The 27,914-nt window shown below is 40.5% G+C and overlaps 1 protein-coding gene and 1 non-coding gene across 10 annotated transcripts in view; both read left to right on the top strand.

Annotated features, from left to right (window-relative positions):
- LAMA4 (laminin subunit alpha 4) overlaps nt 1-27,914 on the top strand; it is a 209,616-nt gene that overhangs the window by 119,396 nt on the left and 62,306 nt on the right. For all 9 annotated transcript variants that reach the window (XM_054254353.2, XM_078369971.1, XM_054254352.2 and 6 more), the window contains 5 exons: nt 1,138-1,248; nt 8,345-8,456; nt 11,084-11,251; nt 13,421-13,614; nt 26,630-26,746. In XM_054254353.2, the coding sequence (XP_054110328.2) occupies nt 1,138-1,248; nt 8,345-8,456; nt 11,084-11,251; nt 13,421-13,614; nt 26,630-26,746 (702 nt within the window). The remainder of the gene's footprint in view (nt 1-1,137; nt 1,249-8,344; nt 8,457-11,083; nt 11,252-13,420; nt 13,615-26,629; nt 26,747-27,914) is intronic.
- LOC118153188 (U4 spliceosomal RNA) lies at nt 5,448-5,588 on the top strand. The gene has a single exon (XR_004742458.1). It is a non-coding gene; the product is annotated as a U4 spliceosomal RNA (small nuclear RNA).

Genomic DNA, 27,914 nt, shown 5'->3' with positions numbered 1-27,914 from the left:
TCTCCCTCAACTACCGATGGATGACTATATAGCTAAGATTTAAACGTCTTCTTTCCCACTAAATCATGAGCTTCTATCACAACCAAAGGATATTTTTAAAACAATTATTATTAGCTGAGAGAAAATAGAGTATCAGCACATTGTTTTAGCTTTTTAGTCAATTTAGGAAAATGATTAAGAGCATGGACTTTGAAACTAGATTGCTTGTGTTCAAATCCCAGCTCTGACACCCACTAGGTAATTTATTTAACCTCTTTAATTCTTCAGTTTCCTCATATGGAATTGAGAATAATTATTGCATCTGTCTCATGTGTTGAGAGAATTCAACGAATTGATATATGCAGAGAAGTTAGAACAATACCTGGCACACCAAGTACTCATTGCTTTTTTGGAGGTGCAAATGATATTCACAGCAGTTGGCCAAATATGTAAAGCGTAAACAAAAACAAAAATTGAATTATAGCCTGGATAGAATCTTAGTGTGAATTTTATTCTAAACTTAGAAATTGTTCCTGTCCAACCTCACCTATTTGGGCACATGAAGACACTACCTCCCAGGGAGTAACCCAGATCCAGACCTCCTGAAACCACTCAGATTCTCTTTCCTCAAAGGCAAAACTTCAAGATAGGAATTATTATGGCTGACAGGAAGTCAGTGGCAAGACTGAAGGGCTTTCTCCCAAGTAATCTCAGTAAAGCCACATTTAGACCAAACTCCTCAAAAATGAAAAAGGACAAGGCAAGGGGTCTGAAATAAAGAGACTTGCATTAAAATGAAGAAAGTTAATTTCTATACTCCATTTACATCAATCCTGGTGGGCTGGTCAGTTCTTCCAGACCTGACAAAATTAAAATTCTAAAGCTCAGAACACCCAGGGCCACTACCAACCTATATTGTACCCTTGCACAAATTAGAAAAAGGAGCCCTTTCCCCATGGTCAAATCAGCCCCTGACCAGCACCCCTGGTCTAGTGGAGCTTGCAGAATTTTAGCCCCTAAAAGCTGTGGACCCCACTGTTTTGAGAAAAGAGCCTCACACTCTACTCTGGGTCCTCTTACACTGAAAGAGCTTTATGTACATTTTTAAAACCTGGTGTGCACATTGACTAATTGTTTTCAAAACACATTTTTCTGCAGACAAAATTGTCAGAAAGAGAAAACCAATATGCCTTAAGAAAGATACAAATCAACAATGCTGAGAACACGATGAAAAGCCTTCTGTCTGATGTAGAGGAATTAGTTGAAAAGGTACGTATGTATGTATTCAGTTTCCGGGACAGCCTTCAAAGAAAGGATTTAGCTGCTGTGAGGCTGGCTGGTCGCAAACGACTGAGGCTTAACACAGCCCAGAAAAAATGCAGTGACCCATGTGCCTTAAAATAAATCAAGACCAGACCTGTAGAGAAAGTTAGCATACTTAGTCTCTACCGCCTCTTCCCATTTTGATTGGTTTTCTTGAAAAGCTATGTTTATGGAGAGTTTGTTGGTTGATACGGTTGATTTGTTTAATCAGGATGCTCATTTAGCTGTTTACCAAGGCATCTTATGACTAAGAGCTATAGAGCATCCAGAATTAAAATGTATTATATAGAATATAAAATTTAAATATTGGTTAAAGTATAAATTAAATGACAAATGGAAAGAAAAGGAAATGTCCTGAGAAAGCAATTTCACTCTTTCGCAGGAAATAAAAAACTTTCAGCTATCCCTTTACACCATAGACTACAATAAATTAGTTTGTTTAAAGAGTTGAGTATAACTCTCAAATCCACAAAAAAAAAATAGAATAAAATACTTATTAAACCTTGAAAGGGAATAACAGAACACTTAAACACAATAAAAAGATAGATTTGACAAGATAAAAATTTAGATATCCAATAAAACAACTAAATAAACAAAAAGGACAACTAGACAGAGAAAAAATATTGAGGAAAATACAACTTATAAAAGCTGTCACAAATGAACAGGAAAAGCTTTAAAACAGGAGCAGAGTCAATGTGAGAGGCTATTCAATGTGCTCCACAAGAGCCTAATGGAAAAATATCCATCCATGTGCTTTACTAATTTTAAAACTGCAAACTAAGTCACAAGGCACCATATTTAGCATATTAGAATGTTTAACACAGTTTTTTTTTCTAACGATGCTCCACCAGTGCTCGCCAGAGTACTTCAGAATTGCTGCTTTCAGAAACTGGTACTTGACATTATAAACAATTCTCATGTTCAACAACAACAATAAAATACCAGTAGTATCTAGTACCCCTAACCCTTTAAGAGATTATGCTTTAAAAATGCAAGTTACTCTAATTGTACCCTTGGAAGATTCATTCATTTTTAAGTGCACATGAAAATTGTGTCCCTAGTTCCCTGGCAATGGCCCATATTAATCCAATCACTAGCTCTTGAAGAGCAGTGAAATCTCTTAAATAGCAAAGGAAATACCAAGAAATAAATCTTTGTGGAAAGTCACTGTTACTTCATTTTGGTATCAGATGTGGTTGAAACTTGCTAAAAGTATCTTAATTCTTTTTTTTTTTTTGAAACAGAGTCTCGCTTCGTTGCCCAAGCTGGAGTACAGTGATGCGTTCTTGCCTCACTGCAGCCTCCACCTCCTGGGTTCCAGCGATTCTCCTGCCTCAGCCTCCCAGGTAGCTGGGATTGCAGGCACACAGCACCACACCTGGCTAATTTTTGTGTTTTTAGTAAAGATAGCATTTCACCATGTTAGCCAGGCTGGTCTCAAACTCCTGACCTCAGGTGATCTACCCACCTCAGCCTCCCAAAGTGCTAGGATTACAGGCATGAGCCACCACGCCCAGCCTAATTCCTTCTTGAGGAAAGAATTTTCAAGAAAACTCTTGAGGAAATGTTTTCACCAAGATTAGCATCTCCCACAGCTCCGGTAGAGTTCCTGATTCTTTTGTTGTACAATTTCCCCACTTCTAATGTAAGCTAGATGCAGGCTTTAGTGGGGAGGAAGTAACCTATTCTTGAAAGTGACATCACAGTAGAAAAGTCTCCCAGACAACAAGAACAGACCACCAACAAACCCGGCTGTTTGCATCAATTTTATTGAATATAATGTTCTAACTACAGTCCTGATGGTGCAAAAACCTGCTGAAACATTTCAAAACAAATGCCCAGAGCTGGTCTTAATGACTTTTTAGGCATTCTTCAAGCCTTTAGTCTAGAAAAGTCTATGATTGATTATTAGATTTAAGGAAAACTTTGTCTTAGAAAGCCTTGTATCAAGAAAGTAACTAATATTTGGCTTTAAATCAAGTAAATGATTTCATTGTGTATACTCACAGTGATAAAAATCAGTAATATCACCCCTTGAACTTGACAAGTAATATTTCTTTTTGCAAATTACCTGCCACGTGGATTTTATGTGGCCTAGATCACATAAGTTACGTCCACCTAGCTACCAGTTTTGTCTCAACGTCCATTTCTAAATCCTCCAGCCTCCCATTGGGAAGTCCTACAGCCCTTTCCCACCACTTATGTCTGGGATTCCCCTAAAAGATGTCCATCCATCTGTATTCATAAATACCCAGTGCTCAAAATATCCTCACTTCTGCCGCTGCTGATCTTGTCTGCAATGAAAATTCCAAAGATCATGCCAAAATTCTACTTTTCCATGTTCCCAGAGCCACCGTGCTCAAGGTCAGAGTGTCACTGGCTACAGGCAAAGGTGAGATGTGGCCCTCTCTCAATCTCAGTGCTGCCCCTTGCCATCTGGATCTTGAAGGTCCACTGTAGAGCCCAGAGTCACAAAGTACAGTCTCCAAGGGCGGCTAAGGAAGTACTGTGCCATCTCCTCCACTTCTACTCCTTAAACCACAGCAGAAGCTCCCTGAATGTCAACTCATGCAAAGAGATCCACAGGACTAAAAGGAACGTAGGCTATCTCCAAGATTCGAAAGCATCTGAACCTCATCTCTGGTCCTGCCAAAAAGGCAGGACAAAATTAAGTACAGTTGGCCCTCTGTATTTGTGGATTCAATCATGGGTCAAAAATATTTGGAAAATAATTCCACAAACTTCCAAAAAGCAAAATTAAAATTTACCATACGCTGAGTATTACTTTGAATCCAAATGAATGAAGTGATATATAAGCATTGCATCAGGCCTTATGGGTGATTTAGAGATAATGTATACTATCTCTAGTACATAGGTTATAGTACTGCATATACTACACCATTCTATAAAAGGGACTTGAACAACCATGGATTTTGGTATCTGTGGGGGCTGAGTCCTGGAACCAATCCCCCCTGGATGCTGAGGGACAACTGTTTACATTTCTATTCCAGAAGCATTATTAAACATCTGTATGTAACAGTTATTGTGCTAGGGGCTAGATATCCTGAAATATAATAAGGCCCTGCTTTCAAGATCCTTCAGTCTAGCAGGGAAACAGATATGTAAAAACATAATTATAGGCCGGGCACGGTGGCTCAAGCCTGTAATCCCAGCACTTTGGGAGGCCGAGGCACGTGGATCACAAGGTCAAGAGATCGAGACCATCCTGGTCAACATGGTGAAACCCCGTCTCTACTAAAAATACAAAAAATTAGCTGGGCATGGTGGCGTGTGCCTGTAATCCCAGCTACTAGGGAGGCTGAGGCAGGAGAATTGCCTGAACCCAGGAGGCGGAGGTTGTGGTGAGCCGAGATCGCACCATTGCACTCCAGCCTGGGTAACAATAGCAAAACTCCATCTCAGAAAAAAAAAAAACCATAATTATAATAAGAGAAATGTGGTACATGCTAAAGGGTAACTCAAAGGAAGAAATGGTGAACTATTTTGGCAGGGGTACACTAGGACAGGCTTCTCAGAGAAGGTGAGTATTGGCCTGTGAATTGAGAATGAGTAGGAGTTTATCAAATACTTCTGAGCAAGAGATAAGTGCTATGAGAACACAGAGAGATGTGAAGCAACATGCTGTGTTCTTGGGACTGGAAGGTCTTGGCCTTGCGGAATATTAATTGTAAGGCAGAGAGCAAGAGATAATGCTGAGGAGGCTGTCAGAGGCCTGATTGTGAAGAACCTTCTCAACCACACTGATAACCATGGGGACTTCAGCCTGTGGACTCTGGAAGTCATTCAAGTATTTACCCAGAACAATAAGCTGATCAGATTTACACTTTAGAAACATCCCTCCACAGTGTGGATGATGGACTAGCCAGTGAAGATTGAAAACAAGGGCACTGCTTGGAAGATCACCACAGTGATCTAGACAAGAGAGTAGTGGATTGCTGTCTTGCCTTTATTTGAAACGGATTGGCAGAGAACAAGCGTGAACTGAGACTGTGGTCATGGAAAAGAGAAAGAGAGGCCAAAATGGCAAGTGGAATAAAACTGACTTGGTGATCAGTCGGAGGTGAGAAATGGCAAAGAGAGAAGCTCCATCCTGAGATATGGATGACTAAGAATACGAATGGGTTAACTTTGCGCAGTGGCAGTATCGTAGCCAATGAGGTTTATCCGAGGTGCAGTTATTGCTAATTGAAAACTTTTCCCAATACCCCGCCACGACGACTTGAAACATAGTCGGCATTGGCAATTTTTGACAGTCTCTACGGAGACTGAATTAAAAAAAAAGAATATGAATGGGTTACTCTGGACATTTTAAAAGTGAAATATCTATGAGTGTACAGAGGGCAGATAGAGACGTGAATCTGCAACTCAGAGGATAATCAGGGCAAGAAAGGAATTCAGAGGTCACTAATGCTTAGGAGGCAGCTAGAAGTAGATATTACTGTACAAATTCTGAAGTAGCACACCAATATTTTTACTATTGGTTTGTCTAGGACCATTGCTGTTTATGCTTGTGTCCCAGAGTGATTACTAAAAGTTCTCCCTTTCATGTGCAAAAGGCCCCAGGTTGAACCATAAAATATATGATCACCCTGGATATTGGTTATCACCCTCACATAATCTACCTTTTATGCACTATATTACCAAGACATCCTTGGCACCTTTATATCAAATATGTACAAGAAGAATTTACTATTGAGGTAAGCAAATGACAAATACATTTGTGTTGTAAACCACCAACTGGTTTACAGTTGCAAGGTAATTTTTAAATTTCAGCTTTTCTTAAACCAAGCCACATTTATTTTACCATGTGCCTATGTTATTATTTTTCTTTCAGGGAAAGTTACAGAAAAAAATAAGCATTCACTGTAGGTTAGATTCAGTAATCTCACAATGTAAAGGAATAGATGCTCCTCTTTGCCACTGACTGAGTCATATATACAGTGTATCAGTAGCTATTTCTCTCTGTCTACCTGTATCTCAGCGCCCTCTGGCGTTTGTCAAAAAGAATGTTTTCTTACAGGCATGACATTTTTCAGCTCTCTCTCATCACTTCAGCCTAAGATTCCATACCAAAAAATAATAAGTTCAGTGACACAGGAATAACAATTGAGCTTTACTTTGAAGTATAAAGTCAAAGTAAAAACTAGGGGTGTTATGCTTTGCAAATATAACTTAAACTGGATCAAAGATTAATTTGTTAAAAATTCTAAATTTTTAAATGTTTGTGTCCATATTTTTTAAAACCAGGGAGGAGCAACATTAAGATTTATTTTAGTTTCTGCGTATTTAATTCCAAAATGACCACAAATACTGTTTCTCTGGAAAGCACCGGAACAACCCAAGAAGAAGACTGGAATTGGAGGAAAGAATATCATGACTCAGAAAGCGGTGTCCGTTCAGAGAGCCCACAATTTATGAAGGGACTGATAACCCCGTTACCGCTGCACAGCGGGCTCCATGACTCCGGGAGCCCTGCTCTGTAGGGAGGGGATTACCAACCTGCCTGATAAAAAGCCCCTGGGCGTGTGTTTGCTGTAACACCATTTCTGCAATCTCTTCCCTGACCATCTGAGAGGGCCACTAGCTTGGGTTATTCCTGGGGAGTGTAAAAATGTTCCTGGTAAAATATGGCATCATACTCTGGGTAGAATGCTGGGTGAAAGTAGAGAAGTCTGAAACAACCGCTTCCCCATCCTCAGGAAACTATACAGTGGGTCTACCAGTGCTCTGTGTGGCAGATCACCCCACAGCTCCTACAGCAGTTTTTAAAGAGCTGAGCCAAAAAAGCACCAGACAAGGCAAGTGGGCATTTTACTAAGTGCCAAACTAAAGAACTCCTCTTCCTCTTAAATATAATCCATACATCAGGCTTTCGAATCCCAAAAGGAAGTACATGTTGCCCATGCTGTGCATACAAGGTGGGGTCCTGGCCTTGAATCATTTCTGTGCTCTTAGATCACATTCTGTCCTTCACCACGCACACAAAAACACACACGTACCCACAGACACCCACACAAACCCTATCTTCAGAGGCCACATTTGAGTTGGGCATTATTTTTGACGAATACCATGTGAGATCTCTGAAACAGGATATCCCAAGTTGAGAGAACAGAAGCAGCTTCCCGGAGAAGAGCTCCATTCACACTGAGCCAAATCTGCTTTAGCAGTTATTTGTATACAAGTGCCATCAATGTTGATGGGAATTTGGAATGAAGCACTGAAAATAGCATTTAGCCCAGCGAGAATAATCCTTGAAATCTCTGTGGTAGTTCAATTTCAGCAGTGGTTGGACCACCCAGGAGCCACTGGAAGCACGGTGCATTTCAAAGTCTGCCTATTTTTTCAACAATTTTCTCTTTGAAACTTTAAGCTCTTCAGTCAGCACAATGTCAAAATGATCAGTGGACATGGGCAATTTTCTAGTCCAGCACCTTGAGATGCAGTAAAAATTCAAAGAACAAATTACACATGAACGGCAGTTGGTTGGGATTGAACTGTGACTGATGATATAAGAACAGCACTTGATTTTATTCTGTTATTCTAATACTGGCCATCAAGTGCAGTAATTCAGGAATGGAAAACCAAACATTTTATGTTCTAACTGATATGTGGGAGCTAAGCTATGAGAACGCAAAGGCGTAAGAATGATACAATGAATTTTGGGGACTTCGGGGGAAGCGTGGAGGAGGTGGGGAAACAAGACTACAAACACGTTGCAGTGTATACTGCTCCAGTGATAGGGGCACCAAAATCTCACAAATCGCCACTAAAGAACTTACTCGTGTAACCAAATATCACCTGTACTCCAATAACTTATGGAAAAATTAAAAATTTGAAAAAAAACGGCCATTACATTAGCCTTCATGTATCATTTTTAGGACCATTTTATATGTTATAGAACTTTCACATGCCAGGAAGATTTATGTTTATGGAATACACTATGCCTACTCACCCTCATATGTGCTTATACAACATTCTTTTCTCATAAATTTAATCCAGCCTTTATATGGATTATTTGTAGGAAAATCAAGCCTCCAGAAAAGGGCAACTGGTTTATAAGGAAAGCATGGACACCATTAACCACACAAGTCAGCTTGTAGAGCAAGCCCATGATATGAGGGATAAAATTCAAGGTAAATATATTCTCTTCTGATTCACTTTAATATCAAGGAAACACTCACGTTATTAACAACAGTAGAAATAATGGCTACTGTTAGGTGTTTGCTGTGTGCCAGGAACTTGTTGGTACAGCATTATGGGTTTAAACTTGTATAAGGTCTTCATTTCAAGTTTGTTTATCTGGGATTTCTGAGCACTCATCCCTGCTTACTATCTGTTGATGTTCAAGAATCAATGTATAAAATCATTACCTTTTTAGGCATTTCGCAGAATACCCTTCTGACAGAGGAGGCTGCATGCTATGGTGTCTCTAAAATGCAAAAGTTGAGTAGGAGTCACAGACTTTTCTCGGTTACTTGCAGAGAAAAACATTGCTTTAGAATGCCAGTAAACTGTCAGTTGATTCAAGTCATCACACGCTGTTTCTATGATGGGCTTTCCCAAAGGCCAATCAGACAACTTGCTTGGACCCCCAACCCAGAAGAAAAGGATGGAGGAGGGCTGTGGGAGGTTTCTTTGTTCTGAAGCATTGTGAATGATTGTACCTTCCTTCTTGGAGGTTTACTTAAATTTGTGCTCTCACTTCCAATAAATGCAGGATAATCTTGAAGACTATCTTAATAGTGCACTAATAGCTAGCCTGCAATTTACCAGCAGAAAGCAGCAGATTTCATCTGTTCTAGGACAAAGATTTACTTGGGTGAGAGTTTGCTAAGATCCAGTATCTGCATTTCCATAGTTTTTAGTATACTATATATTAAGGGCTGGATGACAAGACCAAGTGCATTCCAGGGCACAATGGCAGTAAAGGGACCCACAGTGGGAGATTCATGTCTTTATACTGGGGCATATTCCATGCAAAGGGATACATAAAAGCAAAATTAATCCTTTATTATGTTTCCTCTAGTGCCTATAATAAACAATAAAAGCAAATGACATGCAGTTCAATCACTCCTCACTCACATTCTCTCTCATGTCTCATATTTTTGCATTTCCTGACAAAATGTTCTTTTTCTATGGTATTTTAGAGTTACTATTGATTTGTTCAAAAAGTAAGATTGAACCTAGAAGATTACATGACCTTATCTAACTCATAAATAAATGCCTCTCTAGGCAGAAAATGTCAGGACCCTAGTAAGCCATTCAGAGAAAATAATTCACCTTTGCTATTGTAACCCATGTTTTGATTCAAAAGTGTTTCATTTGGAAATGATCTGAATCCTCTTTTTTGATCATTTAAGCATGAAAAAAGATGAAAAAATACAAAAGAAATGTAAATGGGAAATAATTCTTTCTATCAATTTTTAACTTTTTAAAACAATTTATGAATAGTCTCCATAGACCAAAGGCAAAAATACTATTGTCTATATTCCCCTCTTCTAATTTATACTGCAAGTGGCTAAACTAAAACAGGCCAAAATAATAAACATAAGACTTGCATCAAAATGCCAAAGGATTTAGCATTGCAAATGCTAGAGCCTAGAAAAAATTTACACTTAGTTTATTTCACTGGTTAATATTTTAGACTTTACTTGAAGAGTGAGTGTTTCATCTCTTTATATAATTCTGGAATGCTGTACAACATTAATTATATGTCATTCCTCATTCCCAACCATCTCTAAAATAACCACTGGTGACTTTCAAGCATTATCCACATAAAATACAACCCCTTATCTTGGTATGGTTTATGTGACACCAGTGTTTGTTTACCCATCTTGTCTGGCCAACTACATAGATCATAGTAAACCAAAGACACACAATTTCATTTATGCCAGGAAGATAAAATGCTTCCTCTTGGAGCTGTAGTAGAATCAGGTGACAATTACATACCTTTCTTCTCATCACATATAGTAAGAAAGAGGGATTCAAAGATGTATTTCAATCTGCTAATATTTGCACAGGTCACCTAATCCCTTTGAGCCTCAGTGGTTTCTCCAGTTCTAAAATCCTCGACCTGGTTTATGGAAGTGGGGTGAAAATGACCTGGAGTAGTCACACTCTAGAAGGCAAATAGCAATAGCCAAAAAACAAATATTAATGAGCAAAAGCTCCATCATATTGTAACAAACCCCCACTTTATATTTAGCCTGTGAAATAGTCTGAAAGACTCATCAGGACAGCTATTAATATGCTCTCATTTTGCCTTAAAGCTTTGGTCAAATCTTTATCTAAAATACAATTAATAACTCCTATACAGAAATAATCTTACCCATGACAGGAGTGGTCTCTGAGCATTTTCTTCAGGTTAAGTATTTTATGTAACAGGCTAATGAAAGACCATAGATTTGGATGCCTTGAATTAATATTTAATGCTAAATATTAACATTCTCGAATCACTGTGGAAACCAGATGAGGATGAAAGCAGAGCAGGCTTTGCATTAGCCAGTTACCATTCTAAAGACACCACATGGGAAGCAGAGAAGAGTGGTTTCCTTGGGTCTTCTTCCTTTGTGGAATAGGTGATGAGCTCCCATGCTCACTGGGATTCACAGCATGAACACTGGTGTGCTGCCTTTGAATAAGCCTCTCTTTCCATTTCAGGATCAGCCCTACCCTTTGCCCACCAGCCCTTGTGCCCTTGCATTTCTAGTGCCCAGTCATCTCTCCCTGCTGCCTTGTTTCACCATGTTCTTCCTTTCAGAGATCAACAACAAGATGCTCTATTATGGGGAAGAGCATGAACTTAGCCCCAAAGAAGTCTCTGAGAAGCTGGTGTTGGCCCAGAAGATGCTTGAGGAAATTAGACGCCGTCAACCATTCCTCACCCAACGGGAGCTCGTGGGTGAGGAGGCAGACGAGGCCCACGAATGTAAGTGTATTCCTCTTGTAGCTGACCCAGCACGTTTGCCCTCTTTGTGGGTCCAAGAGCGGACACTAAATCTAGGGCAACATTTAGTCAAAGCAACCAATTTCCAGTGTTCAGAACTATTTAGAATATATATGTGGCCACAGGGAATCGTTCAGGACAATTTGACTTTATAACCAAGAGTTTTAGATTCAGGCCCAGCTTTGAGCCCTTGAGAAACAGCTGAGATGCCAAATCTACAGCAGTTGGTGAAAATGCATAAAACAGTAGAAAGAAGGTTAAAGGAAATCAATTCCCAGAACTACATTAAAATAAATTTTATTGAGAAGGCAGGAATGCTACAAGCCCAGAAACATTCATGTAGTGAAGACCGTGAATGACTTTCAATATCTTTTAGCCTCCAATGGAAATTTAACATTTCCTTTATTGATGAATGTAGGCACCAAACCATAGTAGTACCAATCACTTGATCACTATATCAGCTATCACTTATTATGATAACAAGTCACCCTAATCGCATTCATTTAAAACAATAACCATTTATTGCTCATGGTTTCATGGGTTGGCAATTCAGGCTGGACCTAACCTGGACAGCTCATCTCTGCTCTATGTGACAATTATTGGCTGAGCTCACTCAGATGTCTGGGGCTGGCTGGGAAAGCTGGACCTCTCCATCCATGTGGGCTTAATTTAACAAGGTTAGTCCAGGTTGTTCACATGGCAACAGCTTTAAGAGGGCAAGAATGAAAAGCACATGGTCTCTTAAGCCTAGGCTTGGAGCTCAGCAATGTCACAGCCATTATACTGATCAAGACCAGCCCAAATTCAAGGAGTACAGAGATATACTCCACTCTTGATCGGAAGAGTTGCAAACAATTGACTTAATCTACACAATCAACAAAATAAATCACAGATTTGCATACTATATTTTAGCTGTTGCTGACATCTCATGACACTGTTTAAATTCACCTATAACTCAAAATTATGGTAGCTATTAGGTCCACCTCTAGATCTTGCTACTTATGAGATTAGTAAAGAAGCATATACATTATTATATTACCACATATATTAGTCTCTTTTTAAGTTCCATATATTTTATTTTATGCATTTTAGAACACTCTGTAAGAAGCAGTCTGAAGGCTTCATTAGATTACAAAGGGACTAATGACACACAAAGTGTCAAAGGGCAGTAGGTCGTTTTCCCACAATTGTCACTATCAACTTCTGCTATCAGTTATTGTGATACTGTAGGAAAACATTATTGGCAAACGGGTTTATTATGGTGGCAAATGTGTAAAGTCTTAGAAACAGTAAGAACCAAAGAAGAATCTCAGGCCCCAGTTCTGAGTCAGACTCAAAAAGGCTAGAACTCTGGTGTCAGTCACTGCCAGATGTTTCCAAGCTCATCGCCTACTGTGGAATTTAACAAGCCTGCCCTGGAGAAGTGAGGCCGATCACATCTTCCACTCTGCCTCCTTCCACCAAGAATGCATTTTCCAACACTTTCTACACTCAGCCAGGAACTTTTGTGCTCTGCTTACAGTGATGGAAGAAAATCACAACAAGACAAACTAATATTCCCTGAAGAAAACAGAAATAAAGGCACATGTTCAACACATGTGTCTGAGCAGAGAATGAAAGACTCATGCAAAGTTTAGGAATATCATATCATTGCCATTTAATCTTTTTTCCGCCAAAATCATGGTTTGGATTCTACCTAGTAGAGCTAACTAAATGGTTGCTTAGAGAAACTACAGAAAATGAGTGGTTATGAACATTATTTTGCCTTATTACTGACCAGATAATTCTGGTTATTTTTTAATAGTAAAAACCATAGTATACCCAAGTCCTCTTTACACAGTAAAAATTATTAATAATCTGGATAATAATAAGCACAGTATAATGACATGATTTTCACACAAACACAACCTCTTGTGAAAACTAATCAAACTCTTCTTTCAACTGACTGTTATCCAAGGGCTCCCAAACCCTAAAAGCTATCATTTTTTACTTCAAATCTAAAAGGTGGAGCTATTTTTTACAAAGAATGGCTTCAATCTCCATCGCTAAAGAAGGCATGGCCTAAAAATTTTGCAACTTTGCAAAATGCTGGGAGGAATAGGAGAGGGCAGGAGAAAGCCACACTGAGCCTCTGTCTCCATTTCTTCCCAGTGCTGAGCCAGGCTGAGAGCTGGCAGCGGCTGCACAATGAGACTCGCACTCTGTTTCCTGTCGTCCTGGAGCAGCTGGATGACTACAATGCTAAGTTGTCAGATCTCCAGGAAGCACTTAACCAGGCCCTTAACCATGTCAGGGATGCCGAAGACATGAACAGGGCCACAGCAGCCAGGCAGCGGGACCACGAGGTACAGTGGACATCCACCACCAATGCATTTCAGGCGTAAGCAGTGTGACGGTACACCAAGAAGGGGCAGTTGATATACATTTTTTTAAATACTGATATATTTAAATACTTATATTTTAAAATATTGGTATTTTTTTGCTGCTATAAATTACCAACATAAGTGTGTGTTCCTAAAGTCAAATTGAAACTGATAATTGTCTAGTTCTTGCTTTGGTAAGAATGCCATAGTTCTAGTGCTTTTGTCCATGTGTATGGATCTGTTGTTCTTGCAAGTGGGTAAGCAATGCATAACTTTTCTTTTTTTTAATATTATTATTCTTTTTATTGTATTTTAGGTTTTGGGGTACATGTGTAGAACATGCAAGATAGTCGCATAGGTACACACATGGCAGTGTGTTCTGCTGCCTTCCTCCCCTTCACCCATATACTGAGAGCACTAGAAGGCCAAAGCAGCTCAAAACCATGTGTTCTGGGTATGTGTAATTTTTGAAAAGGCACAATAAGTAAATTTCAGTCTGGCTGGTCAGCAGCAACTAATTGCTAAGGCCACATAAATGCAGAGAGGTCAGGAAAATTTCCGGACATGGTCATAGCTTGCAAAGACGGTCATCTCATGAGGCCAGAATTTGTGCATGCCCACACCTACAGTGCTGAGAACTAGTAGTGGTCATGTGTACACTCCAAGCAATGCATGTACTCACGACCACCACTCTCAAGAGGGGTCATCTTTTAATAGGATGACATATGTATGTTTGAACACACTTTAAAAGATTAGGGAGAAAAGAATACTGTGAACAAATAGAAGCCAATTATGAAAAATATCATTAATTCAGTTACGTAGTATTGTGGTTGGCAAAGCCACTTAAACTAGGCTTTCCAGACTGATTTTCAGTCATCATTGCACCTCAGTAAGAATCCTTGTAAAATTTCTTAAATAAAAGTGAATTACACTCATCACCACTACTTGCTAATGGGAGCAAACCCCTAGCCAATATTTTTTAGAGTAATACAGTTGGGATAACATTTTTTTGTTAAATGAAGGCATGATTATCTTATACAATAAAAGTATAACACAAGATATTGTTTCAAGATAGTCAATGGGACTTGCCTCACCCTTGAAGTTCCCCTCTTTCCCCTCTTCCACACCCAGCCAACCACAGCTTCTTCCCAGATTTACTGTCTGACCTGTTTTATCTCTCTTCCTTCTTTTCCATTCCTCTACAACTTCTCTAGCTCTGGCTTTCATTGTTTCTCAACCAAAACAGTCTCCGCTTTCTTGCTTCCTTCCAAGCCGTCCTCCCCACCCTACCAGAGCAGCTCACCTTAGTCATAGCCTGACCACAACTGCGTGTGCTCATCAAAGCTTTCATTTTCTCCTCATCACCTATAGTAGTGCTTTTGATGCTGCAACTTGTGAACCATTTCATGGGTTACAAATAAGTGATTCTTCTCATCCTGAAAGATTTAAGCCCATACCTCTAGCCTGCAGGATAACACTATTCTATTCCCAAGAGAAGATTTATGGTATTTAAGTAAGAGAGGAACAACACTGCAACCTCATGCAGCAATTCCCGGGCTTCACCAATGAAGACCCAGAACCATGTTCAGTACTGCAAGCCCTGAAATGAGAAGTGGATCTGCCAACCCAGACTGGTCCTGGTAGGACACGGGCAAGAAATAACCTGTAGGAGACCCCAGTCAGACCCACAGCTGTGCCCTTAGCCTCAGGGAGTAATATTTATTGCTATTATTAATACTACTGATAGTGGTAAACTGTATTTGGTTCTCATTTTAGATGGTGAGTTGTCAATCTCAGCCAAGTGCTTTGTCTTCCACATAGTCTTGTGCTAGAGAGCACATATATTGTGTGTTAACATGTTCAGTTCTCTTTTGATTCATTTTTAGGAATAGATCTCACCTCCAAAAGTCCTTTGTAAATTTCATAATCAGGAAGGGTAACACACAGTCAACAAACTGAGAATTAAAGTATCTGCATAGGCAGCTGATTTGCTAGTGGTTGGTAAATGTCAGTGTGTATGCAGGGCACAGTGGACTTTGTAAATGTAACAAGCAAGAGGACAGTGTTACCTAGATGAAGACACTTCAGTTCTAAAAGTGAATGACTGCCAGAATAGCTTTTAAATAAACTTATACAGTCTTTTTTTTTTAAGCCTTATGCATGTGGCTACCAAAAAATTGGCATTTTTTGATTGAGAGAGATGGTAGTGCTCATTTTAACTTTACCAAACAAACCTTTCTACTGCATACAAATGAACAGCACGAGCAAGACTTCAGGAAGGGAACAGCATAGCACTGAGGAATCTGAAAGCCCTGCTCTGTCTCGGTTCTCCCTCTTCTTCCTGACCTTTGGATCTGGAATTAGCCACAGTTGCACCCCTTTTGCCCCCATCTCCTCCCTCAGTGACTTCACCCAGTCTCACCGTTTCAGTCCTTAAAAGGGATTGATTTGTGGGTTTGCATCCTTATTCAAAACTGAGCCCCACAGCATAACTTTCATATTTGTGTCTGACTGCAGGATTAGTCTTGCCATTACCTGCCGAAAATCAACACCTTTTTTGCTCCAATTTCCCTTGCTATTTTCTCATTCTTTCTCATTCTTGTCCAGGGCTCTCCTCCCCGCTCCAAGTCCCCAGGCTCTAAGTCAGCCCCTCCTGTTCTGGGTTTCTGTGAGCCATGATTTCTCCAGTCCTGTATCTCATGTGCAGATATTTTGGACTGCCCCTTGCCTAGGCTACCGGCTTCTCTCCCCTTCAGGTCACTGCCAGATTTGATTGCAAGGTATCTCTCTAATTGGACAGAAACTATATAATTCAACTTCATCAAATGCCTTCAATGGCTTCCTACTTAAGAAAGGTAAATTCCTCAGCGACCCATAGTCTGAGTCCACCTACTATTCCAGTGGTATTTCTTGACTTTGCTACAAACCATGCCTCTTAGCCACTGGAGATCATGCACTTTTTCTTCTTACTGCCTTTGCTCATGGTGTCTCCTTTGTTCATCTCTCTCATCCTTGTGTAATTCTGTCTAGCCTTTAAGCCAGGTTAAGTGTCTCCCTCCGTAGAGTGCCTCGCCTACTCATTTGAGTCCAGCGGTTCCTACATTGCTGCAGTCTTATATCCTTTGAGAATTCAGTGAAAACTATGGAACACACATGCATGCACGCACACATATATCCCTGCTGTGAGAAAAATGTGTACTTGTTTGCACGTATAAGATTGACAGGCAAGTTCAGGTAGTCCATCTTAACCCCAGGTTAAAAACGCTGGTTCTGTGTCTCAAGCCTATAATCCCGGCACTTTGGGAGGCCAAGGCAGGTGAATCATTTGAGGTGAGGAGTTCGAGATCAGCCCAGTCAACATGGTGAAATCCATTTCAACTAAGAATACAAAAATTAGCCAGGCATGGTGATGCGTGCCTGTAATCCCAGCTACTTAGGAAGCTGAGACAGGAAAATCACTTGAACCTGGGAGGTGGAGGTTGCAGTGAGCTGATATTGCACCGTTGCACTGTAGCCTGGATGACAAAAGGGCAACTCCATCTCAGAAAAAAAAAGAATGCTGGCTGCCAGAAGGACTCCTTCCTTCCTCTCTACTAGTGCAGCCATTGGTTGTACCACTGGAATGACCACCAGGCTTCATCACAGTCAGCATATATTCTTCTATGTTCCCGTCTGGGACTCACTCTTAATTGCTGAATGCATAACTGTGTGAGTGTGTGTGTGTGTGTGTGTGTGCGCGTGCGCACATGCGTGGTCTAACCCCACTAGACTGTGAGCACCCGAGGGCAGCACTCCTGCCTTGCACAAATTGCATCTTCCTAGCACCAAACACGATAACTTGCATTTGTTACATTTGTTGATGAACGGATGGTTGGACAAATGCCTGGAGCACTCTCAAGTAATACAGATTTGATTCATGTACACTGGTTTTTCATGATTATAAATATTCATTTATTTCATGTTAACTTGGACTGCTAAATTACTTAACACTACTTTCACCATTCTTCTGCATACTTTTGCATATTTAAATATTATGAAATTTTAATTCCTTATAAGAAAATTTAAAATCCAAATTTTTTTTTTTTTTTTTTTAATTTTTTATTGGATTATAGGTTTTGGGGTACATGAGCAGAGCATGCAAGACAGTTGCGTAGGTACACACATGGCAGTGTGCTTTGCTTTTCTTCTCCCCTTCACCCACATTTGTCATTTCTCCCCAGGCTATCCCTCCCCACCTCCCCCTCCCACTGGCCCTCCCCTTTTCCCCCCAATAGACCCCAGTGTTTAGTACTCCCCTTTCTGTGTCCATGTGTTCTCATTTTTCATCACCCACCTATGAGTGAGAATATGCGGTGTTTCATTTTCTGTTCTTGTGTCAGTTTGCTGAGGATGATGTTCTCCAGATTCATCCATGTCCCTACAAACGACACGAACTCATCATTTCTGATTGCTGCATAATATTCCATGGTGTATATGTGCCACATTTTTCCAATCCAGTCTATTATCAATGGGCATTTGGCTTGATTCCAGGTCTTTGCTATTGTAAACAGTGCTGCAATGAACATTCGTGTACATGTGTCCTTATAGTAGAACGATTTATAGTCTTTTGGATATATACCCAGTAATGGGATTGCTGGGTCAAATGGAATTTCTATTTCTAAGGCCTTGAGGAATCGCCACACTGTCTTCCACAATGGTTGAACTAATTTACACTCCCACCAACAGTGTAAAAGTGTTCCTTTTTCTCCACATCCTCTCCAGCATCTGTTGTCTCCAGATTTTTTAATGATCGCCATTCTAACTGGCGTGAGATGGTATCTCAATGTGGTTTTGATTTGCATCTCTCTGATGACCAGTGACGATGAGCATTTTTTCATATGATTGTTGGCCTCATATATGTCTTCTTTCGTAAAGTATCTGTTCATATCCTTTGCCCACTTTTGAATGGGCTTGTTTGTTTTTTTCCTGTAAATCTGCTTGAGTTGTTTGTAAATTCTGGATATCAGCCCTTTGTCAGATGGGTAGACTGCGAAAATTTTTTCCCATTCTGTTGGTTGCCGATCCACTCTAGTGACTGTTTCTTTTGCCGTGCAGAAGCTGTGGAGTTTCATTAGGTCCCATTTGTCTATTTTGGCTTTTGTTGCCAATGCTCTTGGTGTTTTGTTCATGAAGTCCATGCCTACTCCTATGTCCTGGATAGTTTTGCCTAGATTTCCTTCTAGGGTTTTTATGGTGCCAGGTCTTATGTTTAAGTCTTTAATCCATCTGGAGTTAATTTTAGTGTAAGGTGTCAGGGAGGGGTCCAGTTTCTGCTTTCTGCACATGGCTAGCCAGTTTTCCCAACACCATTTGTTAAACATGGAATCCTTGCCCCACTGCTTGTTTTTGTCAGGTTTATCAAAGATTGTATAGTTGTATGTATGTTGTGTTGCCTCCGGTGCCTCTGTTTTGTTCCATTGGTCTATATCTCTGTTTTGGTACCAGTACCATGCTGTTTTGATTACTGTAGCCTTGTAGTATAGTTTGAAATCCGGTAGTGTGATGCCCCCCGCTGTGTTCTTTTTGCTTAGAATTGACTTGGCTATGCGGGCTCTCTTTTGGTTCCATATGAAGTTCATGGTTGTTTTTTCCAGTTCTGTGAAGAAAGTCAATGGTAGCTTGATGGGGATAGCGTTGATTCTGTAAATTACTTTGGGCAGTATAGCCATTTTCACAATATTAATTCTTCCTAACCATGAACATGGAATGTTTCTCCATCTGTTTGTGTCCTCTCTGATTTCGTTGAGCAGTGGTTTGTAGTTCTCCTTGAAGAGGTCCCTTACGTTCCTTGTGAGTTGTATTCCAAGGTATTTTATTCTTTTTGTAGCAATTGCGAATGGCAGTTCGCTCTTGATTTGGCTTTCTTTAAGTCTGTTATTGGTGTATAGGAATGCTTGTGATTTTTGCACATTGATTTTATATCCTGAGACTTTGCTGAAGTTGTTTATCAGTTTCAGGAGTTTTTGGGCTGAGGCGATGGGGTCTTCTAGGTATACTATCATGTCGTCTGCAAATAGAGACAATTTGGCTTCCACCTTTCCTATTTGAATACCCTTTATTTCTTTTTCTTGCCTGATTGCTCTGGCTAGAACTTCCAGTACTATATTGAATAGGAGTGGTGAGAGAGGGCATCCTTGTCTAGTACCAGATTTCAAAGGGAATGCTTCCAGTTTTTGCCCATTCAGTATGATATTGGCTGTTGGTTTGTCATAAATAGCTTTTATTACTTTGAGATACGTTCCATCGATACAGAGTTTATTGAGGGTTTTTAGCATAAAGGGCTGTTGAATTTTGTCAAATGCCTTCTCTGCGTCAATTGAGATAATCATGTGGTTTTTGTTTTTGGTTCTGTTTATGTGGTGAATTACGTTGATAGACTTGCGTATGTTGAACCAGCCTTGCATCCCTGGGATGAATCCTACTTGATCATGATGAATAAGTTTTTTGATTTGCTGTTGCAATCGGCTTGCCAATATTTTATTGAAGATTTTTGCATCTATGTTCATCATGGATATTGGCCTGAAGTTTTCTTTTCTTGTTGGGTCTCTGCCGGGTTTTGGTATCAGGATGATGTTGGTCTCATAAAATGATTTGGGAAGGATTCCCTCTTTTTGGATTGTTTGAAATAGTTTTAGAAGGAATGGTACCAGCTCCTCCTTGTGTGTCTGGTAGAATTCGGCTGTGAACCCATCTGGACCTGGGCTTTTTTTGTGAGGTAGGCTCTTAATTGCTGCCTCAACTTCAGACCTTGTTATTGGTCTATTCATAGTTTCAGCTTCCTCCTGGTTTAGGCTTGGGAGGATGCAGGAGTCCAGGAATTTATCCATTTCTTCCAGGTTTAGTAGTTTATGTGCATAGAGTTGTTTGTAATATTCTCTGATGATGGTTTGAATTTCTGTGGAATCTGTGGTGATTTCCCCTTTATCATTTTTTATTGCATCTATTTGGTTGTTCTCTCTTTTATTTTTAATCAATCTGGCTAGTGGTCTGTCTATTTTGTTGATCTTTTCAAAAAACCAGCTCTTGGATTTATTGATTTTTTGAAGGGTTTTTCGTGTCTCAATCTCCTTCAGCTCAGCTCTGATCTTAGTAATTTCTTGTCTTCTGCTGGGTTTTGAGTTTTTTTGATCTTGCTCCTCTAGCTCTTTCAATTTTGACGATAGGGTGTCAATTTTGGATCTCTCCATTCTCCTCATATGGGCACTTATTGCTATATACTTTCCTCTAGAGACTGCTTTAAATGTGTCCCAGAGGTTCTGGCACGTTGTGTCTTCATTCTCATTGGTTTCGAAGAACTTCTTTATTTCTGCCTTCATTTCGTTGTTTACCCAGTCAACATTCAAGAGCCAGTTGTTCAGTTTCCATGAAGCTGTGCGGTTCTGGGTCGGTTTCTGAATTCTGAGTTCTAACTTGATTGCACTATGGTCTGAGAGGCTGTTTGTTATGATTTCAGTTGTTTTGCATTTGTTGAGCAGTGCTTTACTTCCAATTATGTGGTCAATTTTAGAGTAGGTGTGATGTGGTGCTGAGAAGAATGTGTATTCTGTGGATTTGGGGTGGAGAGTTCTGTAAATGTCCACCAGGTTTGCTTGCTCCAGGTCTGAGTTCAAGCCCTGGGTATCCTTGTTGATTTTCTGTCTGGTTGATCTGTCTAGTATTGACAGTGGAGTGTTAAAGTCTCCCACTATTATTGTGTGGGAGTCTAAGTCCTTCTGTAAGTCATTAATAACTTGCCTTATGTATCTGGGTGCTCCTGTGTTGGGTCCATATATGTTTAGGATCGTTAGCTCTTCTTGTTGTATCGATCCTTTTACCATTATGTAATGGCCTTCTTTGTCTCTTTTGATCTTTGTTGCTTTAAAGTCTATTTTATCAGAGATGAGAATTGCAACTCCTGCTTTTTTTTGCTTTCCATTAGCTTGGTAAATCTTCCTCCATCCCTTTATTTTGAGCCTTTGTGTATCCTTGCATGTGAGATGGGTTTCCTGGATACAGCACACTGATGGGTTTTGGATTTTTATCCAATTTGCCAGTCTGTGTCTTTTGATTGGTGCATTTAGTCCATTTACATTTAGGGTTAATATTGTTATGTGTGAATTTGATACTGCCATTTTGATTCTAAGTGGCTGTTTTGCCTGTTAGTTGTTGTAGATTCTTCATTATGTTGAAGCTCTTTAGCATTCAGTGTGATTTTGGAATGGCTGGTACTGATTGATCCTTTCTATGTGTAGTGCCTCTTTTAGGAGCTCTTGTAAAGCAGGCCTGGTGGTGACAAACTCTCTGAGTACTTGCTTGTTCGCAAAGGATTTTATTCTTCCTTCACTTCTGAAGCTCAGTTTGGCTGGATATGAAATTCTGGGTTGAAAGTTCTTTTCTTTAAGAATGTTGAATATTGGCCCCCACTCTCTTCTGGCTTGTAGTGTTTCTGCCGAGAGATCTGCTGTGAGTCTGATGGGCTTCCCTTTGTGGGTGACCCGACCTTTCTCTCTGGCTGCCCTTAGTATTGTCTCCTTTATTTCAACCCTGTTGAATCTGACGATTATGTGCCTTGGGGTTGCTCTTCTTGAGGAATATCTTTGTGGTGTTCTCTGTATTTCCTGCAATTGAGTGTTGGCTTGTCTTGCTAGGTGGGGGAAATTTTCCTGGATGATGTCCTGAAGAGTATTTTCCAGCTGGGATTCATTCTCTTCGTCCCCTTCTGGTACACCTATCAAACGTAGGTTAGGTCTTTTCACATAGTCCCACATTTCTTGGAGACTTTGTTCATTCCTTTTTGCACTTTTTTCTCTGATCTTGGTTTCTCGTTTTATTTCATTGAGTTGGTCTTCGACTTCAGATATTCTTTCTTCTGCTTGGTCAATTCGGCTATTGAAACTTGCGTTTGCTTCGCGAAGTTCTCGTATTGTGTTTTTCAGCTCCTTTAATTCATTCATATTCCTCTCTAAGGTATCCATTCTTGTTATCATTTCCTCGAATCTTTTTTCAAATCTTTTTTCAAGGTTCTTAGTTTCTTTGCATTGATTTAATACATGATCTTTTAGCTCACAAAAGTTTCTCATTATCCATCTTCTGAAGTCTAATTCCGTCATTTTGTCACAGTCATTCTCCGTCCAGCTTTGTTCCCTTGCTGGTGAGGAGTTTTGGTCCTTTCTAGGAGGCGATGTGTTCTGGTTTCGGGTGTTTTCCTCCTTTTTGCGCTGGTTTCTTCCCATCTTTGTGGATTTGTCTGCTGGTCGTCTGCGTAGTTGCTGACTTTTCGTTTGGGTCTCTGAGTGGACACCCAAAATGTTGATGATGAAGTATTTCTGTTGCTTGGTTTTCCTTCTACCAGTCTAGCCCCTTCGCTGTACGACTGTTGAGGTCCGCTCCAGACCCTGCTTGTCTGGGGTGCACCTCTAGTAGCCGTGGCACAGCGAGGGATGCTACCAGTTTCTTTTTCTGCTCTCTTTGTCCCAGGATGATGCCTGCCTAATGACAGTCTTTTGGATATAGAGGGGTCAGGGAGCTGCTTGAGGAGACAGTTTGTACTTTATAGGGGTTTAATTGCTGAGCTGTGCACTCTGTTGTTCATTCAGGGCTGTTAGGCTACTATGTTTGATTCAGCGGCAACACAGCTCATTAAACAACCCTTTTTTTTTTCTCAAATGCTCTGTGTTGAGGGGTTTGGGCTTTATTTTTGGATGTCCGATCAGGTGTCCTGCCCAGCTCAAAGGCAGACTAGCCACTGTTTGGCTGCCGAGGCTCCGCCCTGCTGTTGTGTGATTCCGCTGTTCCTGCGGGCTCTGCTGTGGTCTCCGCCACGCCCTGCGGCGGAGTCTCTTCGTTGTAGCGTGTTGCCTCAGCAACGGCAGGCTGCGTCAGCAGTGGGCGTGTATCTCAGTAGGGACGGGTTGCCTCGGCAACGGCTGGCTGCGTCAGCAGTGGGCGTGTATCTCAGTTGGAGCGGGTTGCCTCGGCAACGACTGGCTGCGTCAGCAGTGGGCGTGTATCTCAGTTGGGGCGGGTTGCCTCGGCAACGGCTGGCTGCCTCAGCAGTGGGCGTGTATATCAGTTGGGGCAGGTTGCCTCTGTAGTGGTGGACGCCCCTCCCCCACAGAGCGTCTCGGACCGTCTGCCCGGGATAGTTTGAAATCACGGTTTTGTTCGTCCCACTGGGTATCCCAACCGATCTGTCCCTGCAATCCCCTGGGCTGGGCTACTGTGCAAGTCTCGTTCAGTCTCAAGTCCAGCCCTCTCAAGTCTCAGGTTGCCGGTTCAACAAGGCACCCGGACAAGCGCGCCCTGTGGGGATTGCTGGGTAGGGCCGGCCGCCGCCGCCCCGGCTGCCGGCTTCGCCAGGCAGACCTACTGCCTGGCGTCCCGTGTCTTTTTATACTTGGGAGTTTCCCCGTTCTGTGGGCAACAAAGATCAGTCTGGAAATGCAGCACTGACTCACCGTTTGCGAATTCAACGCGGGCTCCAATCCTGGGTTGTTCTCACAGCGCCATCTTGAGTCCCCTCCAAATCCAACTTTTTTAATACCAGAACTTTGGGAGGCCGAGGCGGGTGGATCACGAGGTCAAGAGATCGAGACCATCCTGGTCAACATGGTGAAACCCCATCTCTACTAAAAATACAAAAAATTAGCTGGGCACAGTGGTACGTGCCTGTAATCCCAGCTACTCAGGAGGCTGAGGCAGGAGAATTGCCTGAACCCAGGAGGTGGAGGTTGTGGTGAGCCTGGGTAACAAGAGCGAAACTCTGTCTCAAAAAAAAAAAAAAAAATCCAACTTTGTATTTATAATCTTTCCTATATCAAACAGATTGGAATGGATCTGACCTTACTGGAATGTGACTCTGTGTTTTAGAAAACAAACTTAAGTGTGTGCTGCTGCTGCTGTTGTTGTTGTTGTTGTTATTGTTTTGAGACCCAGGCTGGAGTGCAGTGGCACAATCTTGGTTCACCACAACCTCCACCTCCTGGGTTCAAACAATTCTCTTGCCTCAGCCTCCCCAGTACTTGGGATCACAGGCATGCACCAGCACACCCAGCCCAAACTTAAGTGTTTTAATTTCACATTTCACTGTTACACCTACAGCGTGGGCTAGAAAAGAATAACTCCCAAATTTCAGTTCTCATACAAAACCAAAAAAGCACCTACATAGCTTAATCATTTTGACATGTGCCAACAGTAGCCATACAACTAGCAATTACATTATTTTGTCATCTTACTTCTAATCCCAAAGAGTAACAGAATGATTAAAATCTTATCAGATGAACATGAGATTCTATATTTTAAAAGTAAAATACTCTTTCAAAAGCACTTGGATAGATTCTCATCTATCCAAGCTTTACCTTCCCGGACTGTTTCTTTCTTGGGGGGCAGGGGTATCATGGAACTCTTTCTATTTTTTGCATATATGATACGCACAGTGAAGCATGCTGAATAGTGATAATTATGTCATTTTCATAATTATTCCTCTTCAACATTTTACTTTGTTCAAGTTGACCATTTTTCTGTGGAAATATCTTTATTTGTTTCAAAGGTAATTTTATTCATTTCTGTCTAATGCTATATAAGGTAAGTGAAAGAAACTCATTAATTTGAAGCATGTCATTTTTCATCTACAGCAAATAAGCTTATCATACAGTGGTATTAGCAACAGCTTTGAAGTTTGGCTCTTACTTTAGGATATTTACCAGTGTTCTCCCACAGTCACCCTGAGAGAACTTACAGAAGGGGTCATAGCTCAGACACTATAAAAGGAAAACGATTATGTGAGAGGTAACTAATACCAACCTTTTTTCAACTCCCTTCTTTTACATACTTTAACCCACATATTTTGTGTACAGCTGTGTAACTCCCTGTCTTAGTAGAGCTAAGAATAATTGACCTCAGATAGTCACACTGTATTAGGCTTGATGGATATCGAGGGGAAATTGATTATCTTAAAATGTTCTTGCATTAACGGGATGTTCAAATGTGATTCTTTTCTGTCTCTAGACCTACATCTACCCCATAGCAACATATCTGGAGAAGATGAGTTCCATTCTTCCTTTTCACTAAGTCAGGAAAGACTAAGTCATCATTAAGATGAACTTAGGAAGTTTTAAAGTATTTCCTTCTCTATCTGGGCTTCTATAATTATTTCTATGATATCCTAGATTACACTATAATGTATATTTCAACTCTAACTTAAATTACTATTTCCAAGGTAACTTCAACTCATTTTTCACTCAAAGTGTAAAATGAGTCTTTTACTTTTCCCTCCTAAAGTTTCTTCCTGTATTTCTTTCAAACTCTGAAATCATTGGAAACCCCATAATATTTCTTCAGAATCACAATGTCCCTGACACTAGAACCTAAAAGGGAAGGTAGAAATTAAAGTACTCATCAAGATATGTATTAACCCTCAATTTTCCTTCTCAAAACATCTGAGCATTTACAATCAAGAGCTCTGAATGGTATGAAGCAAGATTATAATTTTATGCTTTAATAGTAGGGCCATTTTTAATTTTTAAAAGGCCATTAAGATTATTTTTGTATATTGTCTGTTCTTGTCCAAATGGGTTGTTTGTGTCAGGCCCAGAGCCAGCACATGATAAATGCTTTTTGAATTAATTCATATTCCAGTCACTGCAAATATAGAGCCTGTGTTCAATCCTGTCTCCATAGTCCCCCTTTATATTCTGGAGAAAATAGTCAAATAACCTCTCTAGAGTGCTAACTCTCTTTGAGATGACACTGTTATAATAATCCTCAGTGCTTCTAATCTCCCAAGGTTCTTACTGTTATTATCTCCACATTATAAATGAGAAATCAGCATCAGACAGGTAGAGTTCCCCAAAGGTGCACAGCGAGGATGGAGCTGGGATATGATCCCAGACTTGCTTGAGTCAAAAGAGAGCAAGTTAACATTTACCACTTTCCCTAAAGACACATTCACATCACGCTCCCTTGCTCTTCCTTCCTGCAGAAACAACAGGAAAGAGTGAGGGAACAAACGGAAGTGGTGAACAGGTCTCTGAGCACATCTGCGGACTCTCTGACAACACCTCGTCTAACTCTTTCGGAACTTGATGATATAATAAAGGTAAGGACACACGTGACTTGTTCAGGTATTTCTAGCAGGTTACAATGACAGCTCAATGTCACAGAATAATAATAAATTCAGATCTATAAAGTGAGCAGGCATTATAAGGATCAGATGACTGAATGTTTTAGTTTCTTGCACTGTACGATGGCCACAGCCACATGTCACTACTTAAACTACTTAAAATTAAATAAAATCAAAATTTTAATTCTTCAGTCACATTAGCCACGTTTCAAGTTCTCAGCAGCCACATAGCTAGGAGCTAGTATATACAGTAACACAGGCAATGTGCAGAAACAGGCATTGTGCCACTGAATATAGTAGAACTTCTTGCGGAGAGTTCTATTGAAAGTGCTGCTCTCGATCCATGCTACTCACTCTTTACTCATAAAGTTGTGTTTAATAAATCTGGCATTCAAAATCAATAAAAGTCACATTTCAAAAAGTAGGAATTTTCCAATAAAATGCAGTGAACCTAACTATCATGAAGTTACTCTCAGCTCATTTTTATTACCTTTTGAAAGATAACACTTTAAGGTCATTTGATTGTCATTCAACTCTGTAAGTTGAATGCACACATTGACAAGCTTTCTCCCAGATAGCTTCCTTTTAGTTTTTAAGGTGAGATATTTCTCATTACAGCATATGCCCACTTTCCGTCTGGAATGAACAAATCTAGCTTCTGTAAGAAAAGTGTTTTTAACCTGCTGAACTGAAACATAGATGCAACTCTCTCAATTGAACACACACACACCAGAGCAGTTTCACAGATATGTTTCTTTGACTGGTTCACCACCAAACAACCTGTCTCGCTCTCCAGCCCAACTCCCATCACTCTCCTTGGTGACAGCAAAACCCATATGGATGAAGTCACCAACTCTCTGACCTCCGGAATTCGTCCTCTCCAGCAAGCTTATCCTCCAGTTCACCTCTGTTATCCCACCTATGGCCATACTCAGACCTTGTTATCAGTAACATTACCTCCTCCCAAACCCTAGTTTCAAGCACCTCCCTCCCAGAGCACCAGCTCCTATCTCATGTACTCTAGAATGTCCACCCTAGTAATTCTCTGGCCACTTGGAGACCTCCCTGCTTTTTTTACCCTACCCCTCTCATGTCCTTTCTTCCCTCCTTAAGCAGCTTAAATTATTAACATAATCATTCTTTC

The sequence above is a fragment of the Callithrix jacchus genome, chromosome 4 (assembly GCF_049354715.1).
Source record: "Callithrix jacchus isolate 240 chromosome 4, calJac240_pri, whole genome shotgun sequence".
NCBI classification, from domain to species: Eukaryota; Metazoa; Chordata; class Mammalia; order Primates; family Cebidae; genus Callithrix; species Callithrix jacchus.
The sequence above is the reverse complement of the archived record's forward strand: the minus strand, read 5'-3'. Positions and strand labels throughout refer to the sequence as shown.